This window comes from Phalaenopsis equestris, unplaced genomic scaffold, assembly GCF_001263595.1.
Source record: "Phalaenopsis equestris unplaced genomic scaffold, ASM126359v1 Scaffold000392, whole genome shotgun sequence".
Taxonomy (NCBI): domain Eukaryota; kingdom Viridiplantae; phylum Streptophyta; class Magnoliopsida; order Asparagales; family Orchidaceae; genus Phalaenopsis; species Phalaenopsis equestris.
The window spans coordinates 710,966-736,015 of record NW_018164834.1 but is presented as its reverse complement, the minus strand read 5'-3'; the positions used below and the strand labels follow the sequence as shown (position 1 = coordinate 736,015).

Genomic DNA, 25,050 nt, shown 5'->3' with positions numbered 1-25,050 from the left:
ATTCTTAATGCGGGACACATGGTTCCAATGGACCAGCCCAAGGCAGCCCTGGAGATGTTGAAGAGGTGGACCCAAGGGAAGCTTGTAGAGGAACACAGCTCTTATGCTTCTGATGAGATGTAGCTTTATACTATATATATATTATATATATATAATGATACACGTGCAAAAATGATATTTTGGCTTAGCATATTCTTTTTGTAAACCCAATATCTTTAATTATAAATTAAACCGTACCAAATGAAGTTTTAATAATTATACTGCTAAGTTTGGTCATGGAATGCGGCTGTTAATTTCCTTATTATTTTGCTAAATAATTAGTCGAACCTAAATGTGAGCTGCAACTTTTTGTTTATAATTGATGTGAAGGTGATGATATTAAACTCATAAATTGCTATGACTGAATGCACTAAAATTTTAAAATTTTGGAATATAATTAGTGTTTTGTGTTGAGATGTTCACTATAGTAAAGATGATTTTAATACTTTGAGTTGTATAAAAGTCCTTCATACAAGGCTACATAAATAGAAGCAATATGTGAAAAAGAAGATATATTATGTGACAATTTTGGGAAGGGTAGCCACAAAATGAAGTTCTAGTTTAGTTGAAATAATTTAATTTCTTTTTTTCTTGTAATTATATGTGTGAATATTATATAATATAAAATAATAATCAACTTGTTTAAGATAATAACTGGGCATGTTGATCGAGGTATTACACTTTCCTCTTGCATAAAAAACCATTATAGTGTGTATTTTAAGCCAAAGTTAATAGCTTGTGGATGCATCCTTCTACAACTTTGACTCTTTATCCCTTTCTTCCAAATTTATTAATAGATGCCATCACAATCTTGGTATTTTCTTGTATGGATGTGAGGAAAATGCATAGGTTAAATGTGGGAATAGTGACAATGTGCATGCCTTTATATCATTGATATTGGTAGGATTGATACAAGTTGAAGGCTTATCATCAATTGTATCAAAGAGTGTGTTGTTGACATCAATATTAGTGTCGGAAGAGGTTGAATTGATCATGATGAAGATGAATGCGTCTAAATTCTATTTGAGATATTTGATTGAGCTTTTAGATTAATCCTCAGAGGTTTCTACATCCTCCCTCTTTAACCTCCTAAGTCTTATCATCATAATGGCACTAGAGTTGACATTGATGCATACTGGTGATGAGGATTAGGGGAGCACGAGGAATAATAGAGAATATTTGCCGTTTAAATCACTAGAGAAAGGGTTACTATCTCACAAAGTGATCTTTTCCAATCTTAGAAAAGGAGGAGAAAAATGTAGGAATTGATCACTTGAATTCTGTGTCACGAGAGTAAAAAAGCATATTTGAATAAAATCGAAAGCAAGATCCAAGCGTAACATATGAGAGTCAAATCTTGATGGGGAGATGATTGTGCAGTGCCCTTAGCTTTAAATGACATCTTATGCTTGATATGTTTGCTTTAAAAATGAGTATATTGAAATTCAATCCTAATAACAAGCACATAAAATGAGGACTATGAGGTTGACATGCTTATTTTGGAGAAACTTTAATTAGGTCATGCTGGTTATCGAGTAGTTAGCATAGATAGTTGATGTTAAACAGTGTAGTAGTTACAATAACCAAAATATATGGTTGTCATGATCAAGTAACAAACTTTTTAAATTTCTTTTAGTAAGCCCATATAACTATTTTCATGATTATAAGTTAGTTACATAGAAGGGTAAAATTCTAGCCTTTGTTGACCAGCCATTGTTGTATGGAGTTATTACATTCTTATCAGGGATCCTGCAGAGCTCCGGACTACTCAAATAGTCATGGCTAGGTTATTATTTGCATGGTTATCTAGGATATTTCAACTTGCTTGCAAAAGAACATTGTTTGTACCAAAAGAATAACAACCATGAGTATGTTATTCTTCCAATCATAAACACGATCATGTCACAACAACAACATGCTATGTGTAGTCTTTTGACATATGATTATTGGAGCACCGTATCTTGAGCCACTAATGAAGGGGTAAAGCTTATTATACTTAAGACATGCTTGCCCGCCATATTCAAGAAAAACTTGTCAACTGAGGTAGATTCACTTGCAAGCAAGCATGGGAAAAGAGCAATTGGATGCCTTTGTGATGGAGTACCCCCTTTAACTATGTTTTTTTCATCTCTCTATCAATTGGATGCCACAACAAGATTGTTTGAAATGAATTTTCTCTAATTTATTGTAGTTCACTAATGAAGTTTCACTTTCTCTCCCCACAATCATGATAATGTTTCTTAATGATTACCATCTCTTCTTATAGATTACCTAACTTTACCTGTTATTAAAAGAGAGACTTATCTAATTCATCATCGTTGCATTACTACTACTTGGTTCTCAATACTACTAGTTATCTATCATCTGACGGGTGCCATTAACTTACATACTTCCTCACATGGGATATCAATCATACATAATATCTATTATATTTTTCTAATGTGCCATCCAATTATAATGAGTATTTTTCTTTGTGTAACTTGATTAATACTAGCATGATTTTTTTAATTGGGCTATAACTCAATTTTCTTTCCTTCTCAAATCTTTCATATAGAAAATCTCATCTTTTAAGAGGGCGTGCAAAAATTTCATTCAAAAATAAGATGATAAATTCCTTTCATACTAGTGAACAATCCAACTCTAACATTAAGAACATGGGGACTTACACATGCTTTGTTAAAATTTTATGAAACTTTACATGTATTAATTTGATTTTTATTTTATTCATATGTCACCCTAATGTCTAAATCACATAAAAAAATGCATAAATGCATGCATTTAAGTTCAAATAAGTTAATATTAAAGTGCTATATATAATTTAAAAATTTAGATGTTTATATATCTAATTATTAAAGCAAGAAATAGGGGCAATGCATCCAAATTCCCCATATATATACACATATTAATAATTTTAAGAGATTCAAATTTGTCTAATGGTGAATCAAGAGTCAACTAATGGTTTATAAATTTATTAAGCTGAAATTCACAAAATTCACTTAATTATAACCTTTCATCTATATATTTTAAGGGGCAATTACATACAGACCATCCAAAACTTGTTATTTACAACGGCAACACTTATCCATTTTTTAAATTTTTACTCAAATATCAAAATTTATGGTAAAAGCCTAACCCAATTGTATCCATTTTTTAAATTTCTATTAAAATATCAAAATTTATGGTAAAAGCCTAACCCAATTTTTTAAATTTTTATGAAATTCTAAATAATTTAATTGACACATGAAAATACATCAGTTCAATACTTAAAAAAAGAAATTAGATAATTAATTTGTAATTATCAATATTTCGGGTGGTCTTTATATAATTATCCACCACTTATAAATTGATTTTTAATGGTTATATGTTTCACATAATCTAAACATACTAAATTTCCCACTGTTCCTAATAATTGCAGTCCACAGACGGTTTAAAAAATATTAAATAATCAACAAAGAATATTTTTTTTTCAGAAGAAACCGACGACATGACGTCATATGCTGGAAGGTCTTTTGTGGAATTTCCTTAATCTACCTGGTTCGTAATAAAAGACTCTTCGGACAGCTGGATATGAGAGATCCTTCCCATAGAATTTTTTTTGGGGCATTTACATACATACCACCCAATGTCTATGAATTTGCATATCAAATATCTAACTTTTAATTTTTATATTTATACCACCCAAATCCACCATATAAGATAAAAATGACCATCATTTTTAAATTTAACTTTCTAAGAATTAGAATACGACTATTCATGCCTAAATTATAATATATATATATATTAAGTATTGAGGGTATGCATGTAAATCTTTTTTTTTTTGTTCAAGCATGTAGCCACAGGATGCAAGGATTTGTACAGCTCTGCGATTCCAACAAATCTCCCCATTTCTGATCTTCTCTCTCGTCGCGCTTAACCCATGTAGAGCGCGAGAAGAGCAGAGGAGAAAGAGAGGGTAAAGATCAGGTATTTATTGAAGAATAAAGAGAAGAGATGTCCGTGGATGAGCCGCCGCAGGGCTCGAAGAAAGCCCTAAGTTGTAGCCCTTCGAGGAGCCCAGCAAGCTTGAAGTTTTATGGCGTGCTGGCGCAGAAGCAGCGGAAACCCTCGACGGTGTCCAAGAAGCCACCGGAGCCGCTCCGGCGAGCCGTGGCGGAATGCCTTCCACCGTCCCTAATCTCCACGGCAATCCATCATTGTTTTCATCCGAAGCCGCTAGGATTCTTCGGGTTCGTTTACCTCTTTTCTTCATTTTAGATTCGTCTCTGAATGTTCTGGTTGCAGATCGTAGGAGTTGGTCGGAATGTGGAATGTGGAGTTCTGTTTGTCGGGCTGTAGGTCTCGAGTTGGGATTGAGTGGAAAGGCAATTTATAGTTTGCGGATGCCATCTTGGAATTTAGGTTGAAACTTGAGGCTTTCTAGTGCTCGTCTTTGAGTGGCTATGTTGCCTCCTGGAAGATGTCTTCTGCTGTAATGTCCTAAGAAATGCAAATGCATGTTTATTTAAGTTCACTAGTAAGAGGGTGACACATGTAATGAAAATTTATAGATCGAATATGGATAACTCATCCAAACAATTTTGGATAACTCTTTTTTTTTTCTTTAATTTTCCTTGAGGCAACTAAATGATTCAATAAACGCAGTGTTTTTTTTTCCCTTCTGCGGCAGTAGCAAACTACAAACTTAAAAAGGAGAAGTAAATGCAATTATATGAACCATGAAATTAATTGGAACCTTTGTAGTGAAGCGAAAAGATTAAACTTGTTAAAATACAATGTCCAAATTTGTTCTTCGAGTATACATTGAATGCTATACAGGGTATTATAGAATTATCTGGTCAAATATGTTGGAGGATCTCATTTAAGTACTTGTTTTTGGCTTGGGAAATGATTTTATTATTGCATTCTTTTCTAATTTTGTGTACATTTGGCATACATTAATTTCTTGATAGGATTGGGATTGGTGATCTTAAGTTTCTAAAAATGAAATATTTAAGGGAACACACACACTTGATCATTGATTCGTTCTGGTTTCTAATTTCTATATGAATCTTACTGGGTATGTACTGAGTTACCAGTTTTATGTGATTAATCTTTTGGAGCCAACATGATGAAAATTGAAATCTTGGCGGACTTCTAATTCCATAAATTTTACAAATTAACTTCTAAGTCATCTGAGTGGCTTATATTTGGGTTTTTCCTAAGTTCAGTCATTTGTGACACCTAAAGAAATGGTACACTTCACTAAAATTTCAGCAGCCAAGTTGTGGATTTCCCAAACTTAATCTTTTCTAATCTGAAAACTTTGTATTAAGATTCTTAAAAACTTGTCCGGGTCAATGAGAAGCTAAACAAATGAATAATGGCCATCCTCAGGCCTCAGATTTTATTTTTTTTAGAAACATGTAATATGAATGCTAGATGATTATATCACATGATATTACCTTTTCTCTTACAGGATTTTCTAGCTAACCCAGCAACTGTTGATATGGCTTACAATGTACTCTTAGAGCATGCCCTTGCAGAGAGAGATCGAAGGTACTTATAAGGTTTTTTGACATCAACTATCTGATGCTCCTTAAAGCATGTTTTTAATTTCTTATAAATGTTAAATTTTCTTTCCATTTCTCTTCCTTTATTTTGTGTCATTATTTTGCATACTTGTTAACGATTAAATCATTTTTTCTGCATTACACATGCTGGCAGCTGTTGCTATAGAAAATAAATTATTTTTGTTAATGACTCTATAATTGCATGCTTTTGATGAAGGCCTATTTTATAATGTTTCATGCACTTCATTGAGAATGGTATTTATGTAACTTCATTTTGATGTCTTTTTTGTAAATAACAGGATATGATGTCACACCCTAACACTGACATTATGGGATATGATGAATGGATACCATTTCAACTCGGTAGATAATTTTTCAAAGTTTAGGAGATGTAAAATGGTTTTATGTTTAATAGAAAGGAATTTACTCTTAAAAGCGCAAGTATATAACTGTACGATATAGGTAATGAATCTATCTTCAAATTAAACTGAAATATCATATTATTTAATGGAAAGAAAGAAAACAACTATATTTGGAAGAGTAAAATTAAAATCTAACACAAATGTGTGAAACAAATAAGTTAAATGTTGAAGTAACCAATACCTGAGGGCTGACCTCAATGAATATCATAATGCTAATAATTCTGATCTTGTGATGATGATTCACTAATCAACTTGGTGGGATTTATTGAGAGAGAAAAATGTAAGTTCAGTTGGAAAGCTCAATGGGAAAATTCTATGGTTTAAGGTATAAACTATAAGACATTGGATGTGCAATATGATCAAGAAAATGTTATCATTATCAAAACATTATTATAACAATAGAAGTCACGACATCAACTTAGATTAAAATCTTATGTCATGAATTATTAGAAAAGATAAGTAATAAAATATGATTACCATGCTGTAGAGTTCATAAACAAGTTTTATTGAATGATGTTAAATGCCAAAATATCAATGGCATTCTTACCATAATTATTTGGGGCTTTTACGTACATAGCACCCAAAATTTCATATTTATTTATCTCACACCAAAACTTTCATAATTACAAACATCATGTGAAAAGTAGCACTCATTATCATCTTTTAATAGTCAAATTCATCTTTTTATCCATTGGTAAAACACTATGTGTGTAAAAATGAAACTTTGGGTGTGAGTTATGTAAATCCATAAGAATTGGGTGCTATGTATCTAATTTTTCCTTATTATTTTTATATCCAAGAATGATAAATAGAGTCATTGTGACGCGGGTCTTTTTTGACGCAACAACAGTCAAGCGATGCAGGCATCCCTCCCACGACACTAACACAGATGCATGAGTTGGAGAATGTTGGGACCGATTCAGTTCAAGCTCTGGGGGAGTCAGTTGGCTCTTCCAAATGGGTTGGTGCCTCTTTTCAATAGAAGAACCAACTTGTAGTTATCTTAGGGTTATATATTTAGGTTCCTGAGATTTTAGGTTTAGTTTCATATGTTTCCTGTCGAGATAGCTATCGGTGGCTCCAAATTTCCCTTCTAGAGCTATATCTAAGAGTGATTTGTGCTCTGACTGTATCTCTTTTCGAGGTGGTGACTATCCTCGACTTCACCTTCCGCCACACACTTTTCTGCCCCATTCCAGTCCATCTTCCACTTGTTATTGCCTCCTAATCCCTCGCTCCCACTTATTATTGTCTCGCCTAATCCTACTAGCATCCTTCATCCATTGCTACTGTCCACCCCAACCGACCCTATCATGTCACAACCCCTTTTTCCATGACTGTCTCTATTCAAGAATAACCAACCTATTGTACTTTGATCTGCAGCCCCTTATCGTCCCTACCTCTTGCTCCGCCAACCACCGACCACTCATCCATCTCTAACCCTAGCTTTGCCAACCATCAACCCCCCTTTCATCCTTTTTAACCGACCACCATCCCTTTAGGATACGATCTTAGTTGTATTTGTGTCGAGTCCGTTTCTATTTCTATTTTCATTTGTGTTATTTTATTTCTCTATTTTAAATTTAGCAATAATATTTGATTTTTTTATTATGATTTGGGTTAACTCTGTTATCACCATCCTTTGGTATCAGAGCTTGCCTAACCCTATTCCTATCTTAGGGTTGTCAAATCAGTCTCTCTTTCTCATTTCCACTCAAGTCATCCCTACATACGCTTCTACCCCTCCAAACCTAAACTCTAGCCACACCACCAATGATACAATTGTCGGAAACCTGATCGGGAAGAAATGACACAGTACCATTTATGTGAGAAATTTACAAAGAGATGTTCAAGAATTTTCTAGGGAAATTCTTCAGATGCAACAGAGGCTTGCCACCTTCGAGAAGAGAGAATTAGGTAGGGTCACATAGCCACAACGGTGATTCGTCAGATCGAAAGGATGAAGTAAATCCCTTTCACAGAGCAGTTTTCACTGATGAAGAATTAATTCCGCGGAGATTTGACATGGAATATCATAGGAGAAGCCAAAATTTTGGAGTGGAGGGTGACTTGCCATATCTTGACAGTCACATGGATCCAGACTAGTTTATGGAGTGGCTCTAGGCAGTGAAATGTGTCTTTGACTACCGGGATATCTCACCTGACAGAATGGTATAGTTAGCCGCCACTAAGTTAAAAATAGATGGTTGTTGTGGTAGAAAAAATTTAAGCGCCTATGCTGACGGGAAGGGAAAAATAAAGTAACTACCTGGTCCAAAATGAAATGAAAGATGCAGCGCAAGTACCTACCAGTTCATTAAATATAGGACTTGATCTCAAGGTGACATCACCGAGTGACCGTCACAGCTTATATACAAAGTTCAATTCCAAGGTCAATTAGTTAGGGGAACATCCAACCTGACCCCGCCTAAGGAGAAACTTATTTGTAGTGGAGAGCAGGTGAAGCCAACCAACATTATCAAATCTGTCACAACCAAAAAGTGCGTCAAACGCCACTGTTATGGGCTCAGTGCATCAGATTGCTCAAACAAGAGTGCGGTTTATTTCACTGAGCATGAAACAGTAAAAAAATTGGACAATGTACAATAGACAACGGACAAAGTGATGAAACAAATGAGTACATCTGCTAATTGATGAGGGAGAAATGCATGTAATTTAAGTTGAGCCCATGAGAGACACTCAAACAAGATTAACAGTTGTTTTTCTAAAAGAGATTGAGTCCGAGGGTAGTGTTCATGCAAAGTATGAGTTTGTGGTGCCTAAAATTTTTTTGTTTGCAGGTGTTAAAAGGAGCATCAACTGAACTGACATTGGATGTTCAATAGGGTCATGAGTTCGAGGAGTCGATACCAGACACGGGGCAACCTCAGGTAAGAGAATTTCTTAATTTTCAGATATCTAGCCTACCTCCAGAGTTGCCCCTATTGAGGGAAGTTCGACATATCAAAGATAAAAAAATTTTGAGTTATTTCTGGAAGACCATATGAAGTCATTTGGGTATTAAATTCAATTCAACAATGTACCTATCGACCGATAGTTAGACAGAAGGGATGACATGTAGCTTTAGAAATCATCTTAGGCTCTTGGCGGGAAAGAACATCTCTATGATGGGATCTAGGTTCTTCCAGAGAAGAAGATGTCTCTCCCAAGTGGTTGCTATTGAGACTTGCCCAGTCTGCCACAAATTCAATCCAGAGTTAGTTCGTCTAGACGAATTTGTTTATCAGATGCACTCTACCGAGTGCAGGGAATGGAAGGTGCAAATTACAGGTTAATGAGTTTGGAGTTACTTTATGAAAATTTATGTCGATATGCAAGTCCAGTTTAGATCGTGCCAAAAGATGATGGATACTTATTCTATCAGGATATGCTTTGGAAAGATAACAACTATATGATTGACTTATAGGAAAGTTACATTAACTCCACCTTTAAACATGGCCGACATGAATTTATATTACGAGGACACAGAAGCTTCGACGAATGAGGTCGAAACTCCCCTACCGCGGTATTGTGACGTGGGGATTCTTTGATGCAGTTACAATCACATGACGCGAGTGTCCCTCCTGCGATACTGACGTGCACACAGGAGTTATAGAATGCCCGCTCCTAGTTATCCTTGGGTTTTAGTTTGTGTTCTTGATGTCTTACGTTTAGTTTTCGTACTTCTTTTTATCTAGATGGCCGTCGATGTTTTCATTTTTTTTAAGTGTTGTATCCAAGGGTGAGTGATGCTCCGATTATATCTCGTTCTGAGATGGTGACTATCATTGACTTCCCCTTCTGCCGCATCCTTCCCTCCGCCGCTGCTGTCGCCGTGCTTGTTGTAGCCATCCAGAAACAGCCTTCCTTGGCTATTTTTCTACAGTTCCACTTTGGTACCACCTTACAGATCAACTTCCATCTTCCCTACCTCCCAATCCTTCGTTCCCACCTACTATTGCCTCTCCTAATTCAGTTACCATCCGTCCTCCTTTACTGTTGTCCGCCCCAGCCGCCCCCAACTAACTTTGTTTTGTTGCGGCCCCTTTCTCCATCACTGTTGGTGTCGAGGAGTAGCCAACCTGCTGTTATTTGATACGTCAACCTTTTACCATACCTAACCCTTACTCTGACAACCACCGACCGCGCTTAACCGATCATCATCCTTTTGGAATACTCTTTTAGTTGTGTTTGTGTCGAGTTTGTTGCTATTTCTATTTTTGTTTATGTGACTGTATTACCCTATTTTGAATTTAGCAATAATATTTCGTTTTAGTATCATTGGTTTAGGTTAGCTCCTGTATCACATTGATTATGCTTGTTGATAAATACTTAAGTTACACATTAAGCCCAAGAAAAACACCTTTGCCTTAAAGGATCTTATAGGATCTCAAAGAACACCTTTGCCTTAAAATTCACAAATTCCAAAACCGAATTACAAGAAATCACCAAAAGACCATAAAATGTAATCAAAACTGGACATCCTACACATTCAAACTTTAAAGACAGGGAAACCAGCAATTTTAACCGCTTGTTTCTAAACCCCAACAACTTAAACTTCCAAATAACAATATATATATATATTTATATATATATATATATATATATAGTACACGCATACACTTCTTGGGGCGTTTGTTGGTCTTGAGGCCAAATTTTACTTTATTTCTTATACATTTTTTTCTCTCCCTATTTTTCGATCTCTTACAGGCACATAGAAATGAGCTTACAAATGCACAGCCACGCAGCACACATTCATGCAGAAGAAAAGTTTTGGGCCATTACATTTTTCCATTTTTAGAAAAAATTGCTCTTTTGGGTTACATGCTTGAGTTTTGAAATATGTTATTTTGACTCAGTTTTCTTAATCCTGAGAGACACCTGCCTTAAATACAATTTTTTTAAACAAATTGGGCCTTTATTACACGATTATAAATTTATGCATTTAGAAAACATTTTGGATGCAAATTTAAGTTTTCAAAACCTATCTAGTTTTTGAGATTATAGTTCACTATTGTGTAAGGCATGCTTGTGCATTTTCAATTTTTTTAGTCTCTAAGATTATGAATGATCCCAAAGGATTTTCTTTCTCTCATAAAAAGATGTTTTTTTTTCAGCCCAGCAGTTGTCCCACGCTGCATCACTTTACTAAAACACTATCTTCTGAGGTAAGTTATCCTTATGAAATTTTGCATTTGTGAAGTCCTGATAAGTACTAGTTTATTTCATGGTATTTATTGTATTTTTTTTTTCTCTGTGGCAGATATGTGCCAAAGGCGCAAATGTTACGGCAGGTTGATCGTTTCTGCGAGAATTGTATTATCGAGTGTGAAACTATTTCAAAACGAGTATCATTGTGTTCTAACTCATTAAGCCAAAATTCTAGGACATCTTCAAACACTTTACCCTCATTGCTACCTGCTTCCAGTTTTGCCTCGGCTTCTCTTGTAAAATCCTTGAATTATGTGCGTTCCTTAGTGGCGCAGCAGCTTCCTAAATTATCATTTCAGCCATTAACCTCTGGACCTTCTTCAACCTCTGGAAAACAAGCACTACCCTCTCTATCATCGTTCTTGTCTAAATCTTTTACTGCTCATCTAAACTCTGAAGTTGCTACCAGCGCAGATTCTCCTCAAAGAAAAGAAACTTCCTTACAATCTTTGATGAAAATCTCAGACCTTGATAAAGATAATGACAATAGTGACAAGTACATTAACTCTGACCTCATTTCATGGCGATTGTCTAGCCATAGAGAAAACCAATCAGCTTATTTGATGAGAGAAAGGTACCTCTCTTTTTGTTATTTGAGTTCATGTCTTTTCCTTTCAACAACATTTTGGAAGATTTACATACAGACCACTCAATTCCTATGAATTTACATATATAACACCTATACTTCACTTTTAGCCTATATACTGCCTTACCCATGCATGGAAAGGTGTATTTTAGTTTTTTAAAGTTTAAATGGTAGGATGTTTGGTGTGATAGATTTGGTTCGTATAATGAATGTGAAAGGAAAGTTTAGGTATTAGATATGTAAATACATAAGAATTGGGTGGCATGCATGTAAATGCCTTTAATATTTCTGAATTTCGTAAGATTGCTTGGAATTTACTTTGCCAATGGTGGCAGTCCCTTGAAGACTACTGGTCTCCATAGACATGGTTTTATTGAAGTTGGTGCTGCAGCTCTTCTTATCGACAACAAAGAGGCGAAATTAAATGAGATGTCGTCAAAATATCCTATTTCTCAGAATATGCCTGATGTTGGCCAGCTTTTGAGGCCTCTGTCGCCTTTGTCGGCCACAGAAAGTACGAATTTTGGTTTTGTCGAGAGCCATCTTAAAGCAATCGCTGCCTCCAAGCGTATGAAAGGTGGACCTCATCAAGTCTGGTATGGTTTTCCATCCTCAATAAAGTTATTGCTTTTGGCATTTTGATTTTGTTGTTATTTGCATTTATACGGTAAGTTATGAAGATTTAGTAGCTTTGAATCTTATATATTTTTTTGGATACATCATAACTTCACTCACTTGACTTGCTTTTGTCCTTTTTTTCTTATGATATAAGATCTCTTTCTGGGAATTGCATAATTACCCCCAATAAAGGGTGATGTGAGAATATTTTTGTGTGATAAATGAAGTCTGGAAAAGTTGTGGATCATTGAAATTGAAAAATTTTAGAATGAATGATCATATATCGCAGAATTTGCTTATGTGGATGTGAATTTTCTTGTCCAGGGAAAAGGTATCGACAAGCACATTCCATCCACGACCACACCCCCTTTTTCAGTACAGGCATTACAGGTATGGAATGTAATTGTGTAATATTTTAGAATAAGAGTGTTATCGTTTACTTAGATCTCAATGTAATAGCAATGATTTTTTTGGACAGGTTTTGCTATTTAACACTATCCGTGTTAGACATTCTGGCCATTCAATATTGAAAAAATATGAATAATATCTTCTTTTTTTGTTTCATAGAAGTCAAACTAGCTGCTAGTTCTTGAAATCTCTTTGGCAATTTTTGGATAATGCATTTGCTTTCATTAATAGGCAAGAGTGACTTCACAAAGAGGAACTACGCTTGGCCAAAACGGAATATTGATAAATTTTTACAATATATTGGATTATGTTGCATTATTTTTTAATCGATATGAAATTTTAGTTGCATGAAAGGGTTCATGTATTTCATGGAGTCAACATTGATAAATGTTTACAATGTTAATTTACATACTTAGCACCCAATTCTTTTGTATTTTCATATCTCACACCTAAACTTTCATATTTACCTACAATAGCACTTTGGTGCTTTAAATATATATGCATGAAAAGATATATTTCACTTTTAAAAGGCGGTAACAGTGCTATTTTTTATGTAATATTAAAGATTTGACAGTTATGCTTGTAAATATGAAATTTAGATGTGATATATGTAAATGCATAAGAATTGTGTGCTATTTATGTAAGTCTTTTATCTGTCAGCCATAAATTATGATTACAATTTCAACTTCACAATTATTGTCAATCTAATGTATTTTCCTCTTTCTATGTTAATGAATTAGGCAATTACAATGCATATTTCCTAGACATTATTACTTTTTTCTTTTAAACCTCTCTCTCTGTCTCTTTCTCTCTTTCTCTCTTTCTCTCTCTCTTAATTGGCCGGTAGTATTTCTAAGGGATAATTGGATTCCCTAACGATTATATTTTATGTATCAGTGAGCAGCAGCCTCTGCGGTTAAATCCTGCTGAGAAGTCATTGCTGAAGCTTGCTCAGAAACCTCTTTGACGCCTGGTAATCTGACTATGTCGTCTCCTCTGGCTAAGCATAATGCACGGCCTGTTGCAGAAGTTGCCATTAGTGTCCTCTTAAAACTTGTTATTGACATGTATGTTTCCTAGACCTAATCATGCATCATCTCATAATATCTCCTATGCTTCTTGTTAATTTGTTTTTAGTGATTTAGATATGACAGCAATGGTGGTATATTTGGTGTGATATGAAAGTTTTGGGTGGTATAAATATAAAAAAATAAAGTTTAGGTGTTAGATTTGTGAATACATAAGAATTGGGTGGTATGTATGTAAATGCATCTATTCTTATTGTTTTATTCGTTTAATGCTGTATTTGCTGAGCTCCATCTCTAACTTAATATCTCTCAATGTGAGATTAACGAGGTTCACTAATTTCTTATTGCAGAATGTGCTTTAAGAAGTGTTTTTAAGTAGCTGCTGTTTCTTTTGTTATAAATTAGAAGAAGTTCTCATTTTTATAATTTTTTCAGGATATGGGAATGGTTTTTGTTTGAATTAAAATTTTGAGAAGTTTTTCTGTTGCCTTATGTTAGATTTTATCGCAATATTTTTATCATTCTGTTTGTGGCTCAGAAACTTCTCCTTTTTTTTTTTTTTGCAGTTCAAGGGATAAGTGTTGCTTTTATTTTGTAGGTATGTGATGGATTGTGCATCTGCTGCTCCTTTCACTCTTTTATTGCTAGAGGTGCTTCATTTTCTTAAAAAAAAAAATTGATTCGTTTACTTTATTAAAATCATCTAGTCAAATGCCTCATTTTCCACTGTATTGTCTCAGGATATGCTTACTTCTCAAACGGTGACGTCCAGGATCCGGGTTTTCGATTTACTTCTAAATCTCGGTGTTCATGCACATTTGTTGGAGCCTGTACTAGATGACACCCCACCAATTGTGGAAGAAGAGGTTTCGGAAGAACCATGCTTAAGCAATGAAGACCAAGGAGCAGTGGGAAATATCAGTGCTGATGTTACCATACATCAAAAAATGGTTTCAGCTGTTGAAAAATTCGAGCGATGGCTTTTAGCCATTCTGTTTGAGGTTCTTCAGCTACTCGTACTGGTATTTAACCTCGTTGCTATTAATCTAACAATTTACTTGGAAGTTGTTCTCCATGAAACTGGTTATCTGCACATCTGGAAATTATTTTCTCAATATAATTTTCTAAAGCCAAGTGCAGGCAATTATGAGGATGATACACTGTTTGTTTAATGCTATATTTCATGTTTTGTTTAGCTGAGGAGATAACTATTGATCTGCGCAACTTGATTTGTTTCTCACATGATTACATTTCATATTATTATAGTTTATGAGAAAAGTGTCAGAAGGGTCCCGGTCTCTGACTTTTGTCGGGGGCCATTTTAGTCCCGGAATCCATAAAAGTGTTGATTTAGTCCCCCAAATTATTTTAAAGGGGGCTAAAATAGTCCTCCCTTGGGATTGTTTCAGCTCATATAAAGAGTCTGGGGGCTATAATGAGACTTTTTTATATACTCTGGGACTAATTGACCCCATCTAAATAGTCAGGGGACTATTTGGCACTTTAGTCTTTAGTTTATTCTTGTGTAGTCATTTTCCACTTGAATCTGTAGAGATAAAACAGAATCGAGATTGAGTAGATTTCTTGATGAATAGGAGATGGTTAATGTCTCCATTATTTCAACAATAATTTCCTTAATTTTTTTGTATTACAGTTTGCAAGATTGTCACACATTTCTAGTTTTGCGGCAATCCCATATTTTCCTATGCAAAATGGCTTTATAAGTTAATGCTTCAAATTGCAGACAGAAGAAAAGGAGGAAATTGTCTGGGCATCTGCTTTGAGCTGTTTATTTTACTTTGTCTGTGACAGAGGAAATATATTGAGAAGCCGGTTGGATGGCCTTGATATACGGGTAAGATTTTTTCTACATTCTTTTTTCTGAATTTTAATTCATGCATTAATCTGATATTATTAATATAAACTTTTTGCAGTTGGTTCAATGTATGTAATTCATGTTTAGTGAATATTCTTACGGCTGATCTTGTTCTGATGGTTGTTTTCAGATGCTTCTGACCTGAAACTTTTTTTTTCTGGTTATTTTTCAAAATATAATATGCATTTAATTTTAGGTTTAATGAAAATATTAAGATAGATGTGCAATAAAGCTAAGAAGGATGAGATATGATTGTAGTAAAGGAAAGATGAGAGAAGCCTTTATTGAAAATAGATAATGAAAAATAATTTTGTTCGTTTATACATATATAATTAATGAAGAAGATACCCTATAGGAATAGTAGATGAAATTAATGTGTAGAGACTCAAAAGGAAAATGGGTACATCAGAGATAACAATGATAGGATTTTATGGATCAAGTCACAAGATAGATTTATCATTTCTTGGAATGAATGGAAAAGAAAATTGGTGTACTCAACCCTAAAGCGTTCAGATAAGAAAAAGAAGGCCAACATAAAAAAATAGAAAGAGAATAAGGAATCAAGGAGGATGGTTATACTAGAAATTCAAGGTCTCATTGGGAGAGTCAATGAAGCTTGGAATTTGTTGCGGTGAAGGTAACATGTCTTTATTGTTCGTTTGTTTAGTTGTCTATAGGTTTTATTGTCACATGAGAAGCCCTTATATTGTTACGGTGGTTATTAAGAAGTGGACTAAACTAATCCAAAGTAAACACCTTAATTGAAACAAAAGATAAAGATTAAGACTAGAAAATCCATAAAGGCTTATCCAATGCCGTGTTTTTGCTTTTTTCTTCCGGCTACTAACAAATTACTAGTTTTCTATGCTTGTTATTATCTGCTGATCATATCATGAAATTGATCATCCTTGTCTTCTTTTCGAATGCTTTTTATTTTAGTTTTTTTAATGATTTTTTCCTTTTTATTCCTTTCACTTAAACTGTATTGGTTTTGCAACAATTTGTTTTCATGGCATTAGTGTCTTCTGGGATTTTTTTGCATAGATCCACTTAATCTTGAGCCATTTTGCATCAAGTGGACATATATAATTATTGAGACTTCAGAAGCTTTTTATTTCGTTTAAATCACTAATGAGGAAAATTTCCATAACCAAGATGAACTTTTCACGTAAATCAACGTTAAAATTTTTTATTCACTCCGATGGCTACAGCAAGTTATTTGTATGTTTTCTAATCTATGATTATGCATGCAATTCTCTTATAGTCTTGCTATCCTCTTTTTTTTCACTGCTACTTTTTGGTACCGCAGGTTATTAAGATCCTTCTTGAAATTAGCAGAGAGCATTCATGGGCAGAAATAGTTCACAAAAAGCTTATTTGTATGTTGACAAATATGTTATACCGGACTTTGGATGGATCTCAAGAAGCTTTAGTAGATAATCACACATTACTTGTCGAACAGTTTGCTTTACTTGGAGGGATTGACTTCATCTGCCTGGAGGTTTGTTTTCAACCTGGATATTATTTATGTCTCGTGCAAAAATTATATTTAGCTGTTATTCTTTAGTTTCTTCTTTATACGCATTACTTATAATTTGGTTCATTGCTTAATTTAATTTCATTCTCAGTTAGAAAGCGAGTTACTATGTAGTTTCTAGGAGAATTATTTTAACACGAACACAAATTTATTAAGAATTGATAATGCTGGGATAAAATTGATCATGAGCTCCATTAGAAGGGTATTGCACCTTGAATATTCTAATTTATAAATCCTATCCCCAAATTATTGGTACAAGATTAATAGAAAATGCTTCTTCAATTTTCTCTTTTTTACTGAAAGTATTTCTATCATCAGGTCATGTCTGAGGAAAAATTTATTTGTAGTTATCGTATAGGGGTCCTCTAAATAATTTTAAACAGCCAAATGTTTCTTGATTTGGTTTGGGTAACTATTATTCCATAACTTTTTCATTGTAATTTCTTGATGAAGTATTTGATTAGTTGATAGTTTATATTATCATTATATATATTATTTTGAGTAATTACTTCAAATATTTGCATAAATTGTATTGTACTTATTTAGTTCCAATTTGCAGTATTCACAGGCCAGATCGAAGGAAGAAAAGAGGAATCTCTTTTTGGTCCTTTTTGATTATGCACTGCATCAGATAAATGAGGCACGCTTAATTTCTGGAACTTCTGCTTATGCTTTTGATGAGGTTCAGCCGGTTTCTTCCATGCTTAATCTTGCCAATGCTCCTGAAGCCTTTTACATTGCCGTTAAATATGGCGTGGAAGGTATTGGACAGATTTTAAAGAAATCCATTTTTGGGGCTTTGTCTAAATCACCAAATCATGAGCATCTTGATCTGGTACACATCTGTTGTGTTATTTATTTATTTATTTTATGGATTATTTGTCATACATATATATTCTTAAATAAGTCACACTCTTTGACGAACATGTCTGTTTGTGAGAATGTGTATATTCATATTTTTATATGAACCTACTGGTAGTGTGCAGGTCTACACGTTTAAATACGAATTTGTGGTTTGAGCTACAACTCTGTAAAATACAACAATAAGATAGTGAGTTTCTATTCAATTAAAGGTAAGATAGTAATAGATTTAAGTGATTTGGATATATACAATAAATGATAGAAAATTACAACAAGATCACATGTTGTCAAATTAGTGTTGAGGGAATTAGTAGAAAAAATGATCGGTTTGGTAAAACAACTTATTTGGCACTCATAAAGGTCAGATGGGAAATGAAGATTTATAGAGTTGACTCTATATAGTTGGAATTAGGCTAATGGTAATAATAATGTTGATGATTTGTGAGAAGTTTATAGATGATTATAGATTTAACATTCATTATTAATGCAATCCTACTACAGATCCAAACTCTGGGGATACTCAAATTTTTTTATGGGTGTTATTCAATACGCTTATCATACATTTTATTAAGAACTCATTATACTTTTGAAATACGCCTTTCTTAATGTATATTCATCAGATCCATTATGATGCTTTTTTTTTTTTTTTTTTTTTTTTAATAATAAATATTGTGACTCTATGAAGATCATTTCTTAATTTCCTATATGTTTCTATTAATTGCCTTATTACAAAAAAAACACTTTCATTGTAGATCTTCAGGCTTAAATCCAAATGAATTTTCAGATATTGACCCGTTTTTTGCAAGTCTATTTCATTACTTCCTCATACTTCAAAATCATGATTTCCCTAATTCTATAGATGCGCATGTTTCTTTCTTAAATATCGGTATGAAATTTCTTTATCCATTTATTTGACATTCTTTATAATTTTCAACATGCACTCGTTAGATTTGTCAACCTAACCGTTCCAATATATTCCATAGCTCTATGGGGTTGTTTGCATCGTACTTTTAGCAGGACTTAAATTATATTTAACATAAATCTACCCAAACACCATAAATAGGTTAGATAAATCCGTCATTAAGTTAAATCCAATTTTTGCTTGTTCCGTTAGTTAAATCCGAATTTATTAAATCCACTTATTAGTTGGATTTAATGGATTTAGCACAGGGAAAAAAAAATTTCACATAGTTATGCCAACCACATCAAATTGATTTAAGCTTAATCGAACCAAACACAATTTCATATTTAATAATATTTAGATTTGATAAATCCTGATTTACGGGATTTATTAAATATTATTTAACTTATTATCCTACTTGCACCCAAACATCCCCTATAATTTTCAAATGGGGTCTAATATGGACTTTAACTTCTACTTTTATTCATCTCCATATGAGTCAGCTTGAGTTCACTTGTTTGATTAGTCTGGCTATGCTTTATAAGTTTATTCACTATGTTATTTTCTAAAAAGTTTTTATTTTTAAAATTTTAATTTGATTGTTTCGCAATATAATTTATTTATTGTTGTCTTAGTTTTTAACTAGGACATTGTTATGTTCACTTCTAATTCGTTTAAGTTGATCAATGCCTTTTGATCTTCTATCTTTTATTTTTAATTATTTTATCTATCACTTTTTTTGTTGTAATTTTACCCAACCATCATATAAATCATCAAATGCTATACACTTATATTTCCTTAGTACACTTTTTGTAGGAATTCACCTTCCCTTTCCTAAAAAATTTGAACTTCCCAATAACTATTGGATGTCTCATTTTTTTCCTACTCTTTATGTCACATACCTTTTTTATGGATACTTTTGTAATTTATAATTTATCTTTCAGATTACTGAAAAAATCATCACGGAACTTGATGCTACCATGAGCGCATTTACTCATCTTGACAATGAGTTCGATCATATGCTAGAATTGACAAAATCTTACCTGTCAAGTTCTGCTTTAGACGAACTTGGAGAAACGGAGATCGGCTTGAGAACTGAGCTTTCTTGGGCTACATTACACTCTCTTCTACATTCAGAAAGGGCTGCATATCGTCATCATGGATATATATGGCTAATTGAATTGTTGATCTTAGAAATCAGCAAAGTAAAAGGAAGGAGCATATGGGCTAATATTGAAAATTTTAAGCAGCATTTTAGAGTTGCTGGAGGCCAGGATATAATAACATCTTCAGCTGTTCCATTGTCTATAATTATCATGTGCGGCCTTCTGAAATCAAAACATAATTTCATTCGAAGGGGTTTTCTTTTCGTCTTGGAAAGGTTTTTAATGCGATGCAAATTGCTTTTGGATGAAGATGAGTTGCAGGCCGTAAATTTTGAGGATAAAATCGTCAATCACAATCAAATCTTGATTCGCAAAGCAAATGCTGTTATAGATGTAATGAGTTGTGCTTTATCGCTAGCACTGGTAGTTTTAGTAAATGAGACTGACCACCTCAATATCTTGAAGGTATGAAAAACGAGATTTTGGTATTAATTCTTTTAATTTATAATATTTCAACTGTAGCCGTGTTTTTTTTTGTTAATTTAGCCGTGCTGTTTTTTTTTTTAATTTAGCCATATTGCATTATTTAGTTTGGAGCATGAAGGAAATGTATTTTCGATATAACAAAATATATAGGGAGCATTTTTTCTCAAAAAAAAAAAAAAAAAACTCTTTTAACATTAAGTATCATATTATTAACCATACTTTGCCCCGTGAAGTCAAACATAGGATCTGTTAGGAAATTATTCAGTAAAAAATTATTATTCCTTATGCTATTCATTGATTTTTTTTTACTTATTGCATGCTTAATTGGCTTGGATTATTAATTCTATGTTTCTTGTTCAGTAGCACAATTTGACGGTTTATCTGGACTCTTCTGACAGATGTGTGATATCCTTTTTTCTCAATTATGTCTGAGACTACCTGCCGCAAATGATACAACTGGGCACAACAATTGCCTCGAAAATCCTGTTACTCGTCAAACTCAAAAAGGCAACTCAGACTTATTTCCAAGTTCGCCCAAACCACAAAAAATTCACATCGACAAGTCTTTGAGTCAAGGTTTAACCATTAGTCATGAAACCGTGTCGATGGCCGCACTCGTTTTGCGCGGACATGCCATTGTTCCCATGCAGCTGGTTGCCCAAGTTCCCGCATCACTGTTCTACTGGCCATTAATACAACTTGCCGGAGCGGTGACTGACGACATTGCACTCGGTGTTGCCGTTGGCAGCGAGGGCAGAGCGAATGTTCCCGGTGCTACATCAGACATCCGAGCCGCCCTACTCCTGCTTTTGATTGGTAAATGTTCCGCTGATTCTGCAGCATTTCGGGAAGTCGAAGGCGAAGAGTTCTTCAGGTGATTTCTCTGTAATGGTTTGTATTTGATAAAGTGTCAAAATATTACGGGCTATTGCATATGATTATTTTAATCCCAGAGTCTATAAAAATGTCAAATTAGTCAGCACACTCTTTTAATTTGGGCTGAAATAGTTTTCAATGAGGATTAATTTAGCCCCCATTAAAATAGTTTGCGGAATAAATTAACACTTTTATAGACTTTGGGACTGAAATATCTTTTTGCCGAAAGTCGGGGGACCTTTTTGACATTTTTCTCATTTGCATTTTTTATTTTTTCTAGTCCTAAAGCTGTATTGATTTTGATTTGTATGTAAATTGGTAGGGAACTACTGGACGATACAGACTCCAGAGTTGCATTTTGTTCGGCATCATTCCTTCTGAAGGTATGTCATAATTCTTTCGACAGTGAATCAATAATAATTTACAACTCGGTACTTTATGTTTGATTTTTGCTTTACAGAGAATGATGACTGAAGAGCCTGAAAATTACCAGCGCATGCTTCAGTCTCTCATAATCAAGGCGCAGCAAGTTAGTATTCCTCGAGCTTGTTGCATTTAATTCATGGGGGAATTATATACATGGCACGCATTTCTTTTGTATTTACATATCTCACACCTAAACTCTTATATTTACACACATAGCACTCAAATCTTTGATATCACATATAAAATAACATTATTATCACGTTTTAAAAGTGAAATATATTTTTTCATGCATAGATTTAAAGCATTGAAATACTATCTAAATATGAAAGTTTACATTCGAGATATGTTAATACATAAGATTTATGTGCTATTGTATGTAAATGCCCCTAAATTCATTTTTACTCTTTTGGCATGGGATGCTTTAAATTATGAACATATTATGCTTGTTTCTACCATCCAGTGCAACAATGAAAAACTGTTGGAGAACCCTTACCTCCAAATGCGTGGCATCCTCCAGCTAGGGAATGAACCTGCAGGGTAGATCTGACTTTGTTACAGAGAAAAGCTTTGTTTAAGTAGCCAAAATTCAAGGCCGGCTTCCCGCTATTTATTTGACGACGAATGCCGTTGCCCGATTGTTTATGAGAGCAGTGTGTCTATTGAGTGTCATGGCGAACGGCAGAGTAGAGTTCATAACCGGTAAAACTTCCTACTTAATTTTTCAAAAAGAATGATTTTGATTGATATGAAAAGCACACACCCTTGCTATTTATTTTACGAGTGTAAGAACTAGAGTCATATAAGAGCTCATAATTTTATGCGAGAATATGATGATTTTATTTCACATAATGTTACAAAAGCATATTATCAGCATAACTTTACGAAGCAATGCTCCCTAGTCACTTTGTTTGAGCTTATTATATCCCATAGATATGCACATCTCCGCCTAAAAATATCACGGAGCATTTAGATTCATACCCCCAAGCTCTTAATACTTTATTCTTACATTTGTACAAAACAAATTTTTTATACCACATTAAAAATATCACTATTTTAAATTTTAAGAAGTGAGATGCAACTTCTCATGCATAGGCAAAGTGTCACATGTGTAAATATTGAAGTTTAGGTGTTATGTATGTAAATACATAGGAATTTAGTGTCTCAGTGATATGTATGTAAATCCTCTAATATCTTCAAAGTATGATATAAGAAGGCTTGCTAGTTTTGGCTGAACCAAACCATATTGACAGTGTCCAAATGCTATAGTTAGGAGCATCATTGCATTAACATCTGCATCGAGCCAAATATTTTCAGATCTGGAGCAAAGTTCCATACTCGATTTCTCTTTATCCAATTCTTTTTATTTTTAATCTTTTTTGCAGGTATAATATAGATTTGTAAATTAGTAATTGGCTGGACAAATGCTGCGCAGCACAAGTACAGCAATGTATAGTTGGACGTGTTAGTAATTTTATTCGTTGATTTGTTTGATTGTTTTCTCCCGCCCGTTGCAATCCGAAGAAAAGGATGATTTTTTTTATGTAATATATTTATTTTTCAGGTATTAAATCATCATTTTGAGCAACTTAAATTTAGTTATAATCGTTATATAGCCGTTATGAATCCCAATTCTTTTCATTTACAGGTTAGTCATAGTCTTCCGCACTGCCTCAGTTTTGTAGTCGTGATGAGGATAACAAACCAAGGTTCAGCTGAGTCTTTTTTTTTTTTTTTTTTTTTTTTTTTGGGTGGTTTCAAATAAATTTTGTATAGGGGGGGGTGGAAAAAACCCCCCCACGAAGTGGTGAGGCAACAAATAACTAGATTGTGTATTTCCTGTTTTTTTTTTTTAATATATTTATTATTGAATTTATTTATTTGTTTTTATTTATAATTTGGTGAACTATGAGCTTGAAATTTTTTTTGTTAATATTTATTGTTTATGTCTGTAGAATTTCATGATTAATATTAGAATTTGTGTTTATTCGTTATCTGAAGAATTTGTGTTTATTACCTGTGATGTCATATGTGGCTTAATTAGAAAAAGGGTCATTTTCATATATATCAAATAATTCGCATTTATTTACATATCAACACATGAATATTCATATTTACATGCACGCCTCTCAAATGTTTTAACTTCACTCGAAAATATCACAAGTAATGAAAGTGAAATACACCTTTTGATGCATAGGTTTATGGTGCGCAAACACTTTGGATGTAGATACGTAAATATATAATAATTGTGCATAGAAAAATATAAAGAAAATGGGGAAATTTGTTGTAAATGTCTATGTGATAGATATGCAAATGCATGGGTAATTTGGGCGGCATGTAAATGTTCCTTTATTATTTATTCCGTAAGAGTGCTAATTGTATAATTGCTTTATATATGATTTGTTAAATATTGCAATTAAAGATTATAAATGGAAAGTGAAACAAATTAATTTTGTTTCTCATTGGTGAAAGAGTTTAAAGTTTTATCCTGGAAATAATTTTTTTAATTAGCATTTTATAAATATGATGACTTTTAATTCGTTTGTTACAGCTTTTAACTTAGATGTATCTGATGAATTCCAATCTTTTCCATCTCTCTATTTTCATTGTATTAGTTTTAACTTTATGTTGATTAATTTAAGAGTAAAGTGTCAAAAGGGTTCTTGATATTTTAGTTCTAATAGCTTTTCATGAAGCTATTTCAGCATCAATTTATAAAAAAATATGAGGATTATTAATAATCTAATGTAAATGGCCAGGGTGATTATTTTGACACCTTACTCATTAATTTAACTTGATAGTAGGTATTGGGAGTCCCATCTAAAATTCATAAAATTTGAATTAATTTTGACAAAGTATTTTACTAAAATTAAATCATTGTAATAATTGGTATTTAAATTTTATTTATTTATTTTTTTCATAACTTGACATAAATTTATAAAATTTATTGTCAGAAGTAATTTGAATCAAAATCAGAACTGAATCTTGAAATTAAAAAAGTTGTAGAAATTAAAATTTAACAAAATACATTATAATTTAAGAAGAGTTATATAAACCATGTAAAATTGCCACTGATATCATAAAGTGTTCCCTAATTTTCATTTTTCAAACAAAGTTGCATAA

The 25,050-nt window shown here is 33.4% G+C and overlaps 2 protein-coding genes and 1 long non-coding RNA gene across 4 annotated transcripts in view; 2 read left to right on the top strand and 1 right to left on the bottom strand.

Moving 5' to 3' along the window:
• Positions 1–143, top strand: part of LOC110026694 (serine carboxypeptidase-like) — a 29,210-nt gene extending 29,067 nt beyond the window's left edge. Inside the window, exon 9 of one of the 2 annotated variants that reach the window (XM_020727743.1) lies at positions 1–143. In XM_020727743.1, coding sequence (XP_020583402.1) covers positions 1–123 — 123 coding nt within the window. In that variant the 3' untranslated portion in view covers positions 124–143. The other variant, XM_020727744.1, reaches the window with a different exon arrangement.
• LOC110026695 lies at positions 54–13,643 on the bottom strand. The gene is made up of 3 exons (XR_002294241.1): positions 13,623–13,643; positions 2,291–2,295; positions 54–130 (listed from the first exon to the last, which is right to left on the bottom strand). It is a non-coding gene; the product is annotated as an uncharacterized LOC110026695 (long non-coding RNA).
• Positions 3,893–23,669, top strand: LOC110026693. Its single transcript, XM_020727742.1, is given in 21 exon segments — positions 3,893–4,204; positions 4,207–4,265; positions 5,495–5,574; positions 11,128–11,178; positions 11,274–11,795; positions 12,143–12,403; positions 12,750–12,815; positions 13,731–13,759; positions 13,762–13,900; positions 14,460–14,511; positions 14,602–14,883; positions 15,606–15,716; positions 17,047–17,238; positions 17,834–18,109; positions 19,981–20,607; positions 21,027–21,502; positions 21,827–21,887; positions 21,965–22,033; positions 22,391–22,629; positions 23,313–23,491; positions 23,576–23,669. Coding segments are annotated over 19 exon segments (3,609 nt in total). The 5' UTR covers positions 3,893–4,029; the 3' UTR covers positions 22,472–22,629; positions 23,313–23,491; positions 23,576–23,669.
• Positions 23,670–25,050: the final 1,381 nt, after the last annotated feature.